Below are 6,000 nucleotides of genomic sequence, written 5' to 3' on the forward strand. Positions count from 1 at the left end.
GCAAAGCCTCTTCAGACCTTCACATAGGTGACCCTAGTGGGCAATGACATTCCCAAACACAGAAATCCAACACCTGCGGAGCCCTAGACAGACAGACAGCAGCAAGTGAAACCCAGCCCCAGCTACAGCACCTTTATAAAATATACAGCGTAAACTGAGAGGCCACAAGGAAGCCATGGTTTTCACTCCTGAACCCCATGGGTACCAGCCCAGTGTGGACCTTGACCCAACCCCTGTGCCAACACCCACAAACCAGCATACCATCTCGAAGAAGGGCACACCCTCCCACTCTCCCACCTCCAAATAGCAATGGCACCTCTACATTCCTGACCCCTCTTTTTGGCATCTGAGCACATCCACCAGCCGCCACAGCCTCTGTCCCAAAGTTAACCTGGTACACAAGCCAAAACCTCAGTCTTGGCATAACCATCTCTTGAGTGGGGGTGCTGTTGCTCGATGATACACACGATCTTATTCAAGAATTCTCAAGTTGAAAAAAAGCCGAGAAATTAAATCTCATCCAGTTCAGGCAGGGAAAGAAGAACACCAAGATACCAGTTTAGAAAGATGAGATAAGGTAGAGAGGAGGCAAGGGAGGAAAAGGACGCGACCCCACAGCTTAGGAAGTTTGGGTGGGTGCGGAAGCAGCAGGAAACGAAAGCCTCAGGTTGGGAGCTCCACAGTCACCATAACCAACTGTCTTCAGATCCCTAATTTTCAGCTCCCCGACTCCTGGACCAGAGGACACCGGTAATAAGCACAGCAAACCACTGCTCATCGCCTGGAGACACCAGATATCAGCCCCACTTCTGATACAGCAGGGCTAGGCTGTGTGGGCACAGGGAGATACCCATCTTCAACTCATTCCTGCCTGCACCTTCCATTCTTAGTCAGAGCATGGCTGCCAGAGAACCCGACTACTGTTGTCCCCCTCATCCCACAGGAGGAGGGCATCTGACCACCCACATATCTCTATGACAACCACTGCCTTGGACTCAAGGTACCCGATGGAAAGAAAATAAACAAGTCAACTTTACAGCCAATGTACAAGAACAGTAAGAGACAGGAAACGGAGCCGGGTGGGAGACAACAAAACAAGCCTTGGTAATAGGAACAGGGAGAGACACCCAGGCCAGGAGGCAGACAGCCCCGTGGAACAGGTCCCAGAACAGCTACCAACACAACAGAAGCCCACTGTCATCTCTGTGGAATTTCAGAGCTTCTGGGTGCTTGGGACATCTATTATCTTGCCCTAGTGATAGTCACGTCATTATTGGCCAAAGATCACATCTTCCCTGGGGCATCTGTCCTGGCTCCTCATATGTTTATGGGCATCCTACGGCCCAGCCCTAACTCCTTTCCCTGCATCGTGTAACCTTTGTTCCCGCGCTGCACCCTGAAGCTCTCCAGGACCTGACCTCTGTATTAACCAGTCACCTCACACTTCACACACTGCTGGGTCTACACCTATCAGATGAGGTAAGCTTGGCGAGCACCCAACACCAGCTTCAGAGCTGTACATTCAAAGTGCTAAAGACGGGCCCTGGCTTCCCAATCCTGGGTACTCAGGAGACTCTCACACGCGAGGCTCTTCACACACACTGAGGCACTGCGGCTCTGCGCCTACCAGACCGCTGGGGCTTCTGGACCATGGAGGCAGCATCACCCTCTGCTCAGGGCAGACTACATCTGCTGCTTCACCACCAACTTCGTAATTTGATCAAAAAAAGCAATCAAGTTCATCTGGCAGGATTTGTTCCCCAGAAGCCCTCGCCAGTAGCAGCCTCCCCTGATGTTTACAGATTCCCTTCCCTTGGGAGTCTGTTCCGCCGCCTGGTGGGCAGGGGAGACTGGATTCATCAGAACTGCTCATTTACTGCATTCCATCCTAAGTCACCATGGGGGCACAAGGCCTAGGACAAGCCTGCAGTGGCCATCACTGCCCTCAAGAGAGGGCTCTAAGTACCCTACATTAAGAGCTTTTCATTCCAGACCACCTACCACCGATTCACCACTGAGAACCTGAACTTCCTCAACCCTTTGGGGACCACTCCAGCCATCCACATCATCGCTTACTCCTTTTTTTTTTTTTTTCCCTCCCTGAGCATTTCCAATTCCCTCACACCTCCTTGTCTGGCTTCAAAATCCACCCACCTCAAAATTCCAACTAATCTCCAAGTGCTAAAACACATACTCCCCCAACTCCTAGGGCATCTGCAGAAGTCACATCTCTGGAAGGATCCTCAAGGTGAGGGGCAGCATAGGGAACACTCACCTCGGGCTGACAACTTCTTGGTATTGATGATTTTTGCTGCATATTCCTGCGTCGATGTTTTCTTCACACACCTTCGGACCACTGAGAAGGCACCCCTGAAGGGAGAAGGGGAAAGAACTGGAACACGGAGCCAAACAAAGTGACATAGACAGACTTCAGATGAGGGCAGCGATGATGCTCCCACCACCAGACTGGTGGTGACAACCAACGGCTAACACAATGATAACGCCACCCCATGGCACTAAACAGATGTGGGTGGAGTACCACCTGGCTCCCACCATGTCATCAAGTTCCAGGGCAACGCAACAGCCCCAGCCTCAGACTGTCCACCAGGAGCTGGTGGGCGATGCTTCAAATACACACCTGCTGCTTCTCACCGACAGCCTTGCGGTCCCAGCAAAGCCAACCGGGAGAGCAAGGGAACTGGGAGACCTTGTTCTTTCTCTCAGCAGAAATAACTGAGAATAGGGGAAGGGGAGATTGAACAGAAGGTATGATTTCCTGAGAAATTTCCCTTAAGCCTGGGACAAAGTGAGGTCCAAGACCCGCTAAACTGGCTTAAACCCACTCCCAGCTCAGCGGACAACAGGGTAATAGAGGAGTTCTGAGTCTGACAGCAGTAACTCCCCTTGCCCATGCTATTTTCCTCTACGTGACCCGTCAAATGGGCTGCGATCTCGGGCTCTGGAAATATCTAGGGGGGGCGGGCAGAGCGGGGGCTGCAGTGGCCAGGCTCCGCACCGCGGGTGGGGGTGGCGGGGACCGGGGCTGCGGCGGCGGCGGCGGCGACCAGTTCAGTGCGGAGGGGAGGGGGATGCTGCGGCTGCGGCGCACGGCTCCCGGGACCACTGCAGGGGTGGGGGGAGGGGCCGGGGGTGCCGCAGCACTGCCCAGCAGCGAGGCTGGGATCCTGGAATCGGCACTAGCGGGGGGGCGGGGCCCGGCACTAAACATCTCCCCACACCCGAGCACCGCAGCGGGGCTGGAGCTGCAGGGCTGGGGAGGGTCCCGAGAACCAGGTGCGTGGGAACTGGGGACCCGGTGCAGAGTGGAATCGGGAGCCGGGTGGGGAGGGGGCAGTTGGCAGGCGGGGACGAAGGAGGGGAGCGTCTGAAGGGTGCGGGAGGGGCGGGGCTGGAAGGCGCCCGGGAGCAGTCCCGGGGCTGCAGTTCCCGCGGCAGCGCCGGGTGCAGCAGCCCGGCAGCTGCTGCAGGGCGCGGAGGGGGCTGCGGGACAGGGGACCCAGGGCCGAGGCGCCCCGAGGCAGCACGCGGGAAAAGCTGGGGGTGGGGCGGGTCGAGGGGGGCGCTGCAGCGGCCGGTGCAGGGCCGGGGGGGGCGGGGCGAGGAGCCGCATAGCGCCCGGGTGCCTGGGCTAGGGTGGGGGGCCGCCGCGTGAGGCGGGTGGGCCGTACTTGCCGAGCTCCTCGAAAAGCTGGTAGTCGTCGGTGAAGCGGGTGCAGGTGGCGGTGGTGGCCATACTGGCGGGCGGGCGGGCGCGGCGGTGCAGCCCGCGCCGACGTCGGTGCACAGTCACCGCCGCCCGGCCGAGGGAGCAAGAGGAGGAGACGGGGCTGAGCCCGGCAGCACCGCGAGACTTTACCGGAGAGAGCGAGGGAGGGAGGGACACCCCCGCGCCCGCCCGCCGGCCCCGCCCCCAACCCCGCTGGCCCCCGCCCCGCCCCCGGGGCGGGGCCTTCCGCCGCCGGCCCCGCCCCGCCCCGGGAGCCGCCCGAACCCGGTCCTCTGCGCCAAGGGGCTGGGGAACCAGGGGTCCCGTCTCCCGGCCACCCACTTGGACCGACCGAATTGAAAGGTTCGTGCCCCGTGGGCTCTTCCCGGGAGGACCCTGCAGGAGCTCAGGAACGAGTGTGCGAAAGTGTTCATTGAGTGGTGTAGGGTCTGGACCACCGAGGTCTGGGGAGAGGCCCCGACACGTGGGTCCCGAGCCTGCTGCCTGAACCGAGGAAATGCCAAGGTCAAAGATCTTGTGTGAGACTGTACACTCGGGAGGCGTCCCCAGACTGTGCAGAGCCTGCTGCTAGCCGCCTTCCCTCAGGGTGCAGACATTCTAGACTGGTGCAAGAATCAAGGGCATCATTAGAAAAACAAAACAAAAACCCTTCAACCAGGGTTTAATCAGGGAAACCAGGCCAGGGGGCAAGATGTTAGTCTGCTTTTCTTTCTTTCTCTTTTCTTTCTTTCCATTTATTTATTTCGTATGTGTATGTGTGTGGCACTATGGGTGCCACAGCGCACGTGTGGAGGTCAGATGACAGTTGGAGGAGCTGGTTCTCCTCGCCATGGGGGGGATGTAGTACCTGAGTAGCCTTTCACAGGGCTGTCTTGCCGGCTCTGTGATGCTTTCCCACATTCCAATCTTAAAGATAAATGTTCTCTCCTAGGTCAGTAATGAAAGATAAAAGTGAGAATGTCTTTTTTTTTTTTTAAAAAAAAAAAGGCTTTGTGCAATGGTGGCTAAAAGCAGGAGAAGATGAAAGCATACTCGTTTTCTTGTGGGGCATCCTGTACTTTTCTGGCACTTTATCACATTTCGTAATGACACATTTTCAGATAGTGCTAGCACACATTATCGAGAACTCTTGGATCGTATAACCTAGCTCGATTTCTGGACAACTCGTTGACCTTAGGCAATTCATGCAATATTTCTGAGCATCCCATTACCTTATTTGAGAAATGGGAATAAAAATACAGTTTACTTCCTAGGGCTGTGGACATTTACTAGGTTAAATCACATCAAGTACTTAGAATGAGCCTCAATACCTAATTGAAACAGTGTTGGCAGCTCTTATTTGGCATTTGTCTTCCCACTAAACTGTGTGCTCCAACGGAACCGCTGGATACTCAACTCCAGGCCACCCCTTCTATGTTTATGGAATGGCAGGAGTTACCACCCTCCCCTTCTGTCTCCAGCATTACAAGTTCATGGGACATAGTCAAGTGACAGCCTCTGGAGGAGAAACAGGCTGGGCAAGCTTCCGATGTGCCCCAGCAGCTGTACCCCAAGTCGGGGGCCATTCCCAACTGGGCAGAATGGAGCTCAGCCAACTGCTGCCTCTCAGACTTGATTACAGCAGGATGCCCACTGGGAATCCAGTCTCCACTGTCAGCAGACTGGTGCTGCCAGGGGAGGCAGCTGAGAGGTATTCTGGCCTCCCAAGCTTCCCCCTGGAGGGTGGGAAGAGCAAAGTGTTCAGGGAAGTCTTCCCTTCTTCCCTTACTCCAGAACCCAGGGAGCAAAACAGACTGCCCAGAAAGGGGTGACTGGAGAATAGGAGGGAGTGGGGTCCAAGAAGAAAGCGTGAGAAGAACCAAGGAAAGGGTTGAGGTGACAGAGCAGTGTACTCCACCCTCCACATGGCAACAGGAAGTTAAGTGTAGGGGACAGGGCCACTTCCTACCTCAAAGTAACAGGTCCCAAGTCCCAGCATGGGTTGGTAGGGTCAGGAGGTTGTAAAACTGGGGATGCCAGTAAGTCTTCAGTTTTTATTGTCTACCAGTGAGGTAGAATCGGCTGCTAGCTGTGCTCCAGAAATGGAGGCTGCATATCAGTTTTTCATCAATGTGCCCTTCCTGAGTGCTCAAGGCGACTTGGTTCCTGACCTCCAGACACTGATACTTGAAACTTCATGTTCATTAATGTAAGGGGGACCGAGGAGAGAGGTCACAGCAAGCACAAAGTAGGTATAAGATGGGATCTCTTCG

The 6,000-nt window shown here is 55.7% G+C and overlaps 2 protein-coding genes across 19 annotated transcripts in view; both read right to left on the minus strand.

The window, feature by feature from the left end:
• Camk2g (calcium/calmodulin dependent protein kinase II gamma) overlaps positions 1 to 3,898 on the minus strand; it is a 61,867-nt gene extending 57,969 nt beyond the window's left edge. For 5 of the 18 annotated variants that reach the window (XM_052733541.1, XM_052733545.1, XM_052733540.1 and 2 more), the window contains exons 1-2: positions 3,690 to 3,895; positions 2,276 to 2,370 (exon numbers count right to left, since the gene is read on the minus strand). In XM_052733541.1, coding sequence (XP_052589501.1) covers positions 2,276 to 2,370; positions 3,690 to 3,754 — 160 coding nt within the window. In that variant the 5' untranslated portion in view covers positions 3,755 to 3,895. Of the gene's footprint in view, positions 1 to 2,275; positions 2,371 to 3,689 lie in introns of all 18 variants that reach the window. The other 13 variants (XM_052733549.1, XM_052733543.1, XM_052733554.1 and 10 more) reach the window with 5 other exon arrangements.
• Positions 2,377 to 3,680, minus strand: LOC128107555 (uncharacterized). Its single transcript, XM_052733558.1, has 2 exons — positions 3,017 to 3,680; positions 2,377 to 2,733 (listed from the first exon to the last, which is right to left on the minus strand). Exons 1-2 carry the CDS (start codon positions 3,629 to 3,631, stop codon positions 2,593 to 2,595), a joined length of 756 nt encoding a protein of 251 aa, XP_052589518.1. The 5' UTR covers positions 3,632 to 3,680; the 3' UTR covers positions 2,377 to 2,592.
• Positions 3,899 to 6,000: the final 2,102 nt, after the last annotated feature.

Source organism: Peromyscus californicus, unplaced genomic scaffold, assembly GCF_007827085.1.
Source record: "Peromyscus californicus insignis strain IS unplaced genomic scaffold, ASM782708v3 Scaffold_12__1_contigs__length_115047231, whole genome shotgun sequence".
In the NCBI taxonomy this organism is placed as follows: Eukaryota; Metazoa; Chordata; class Mammalia; order Rodentia; family Cricetidae; genus Peromyscus; species Peromyscus californicus.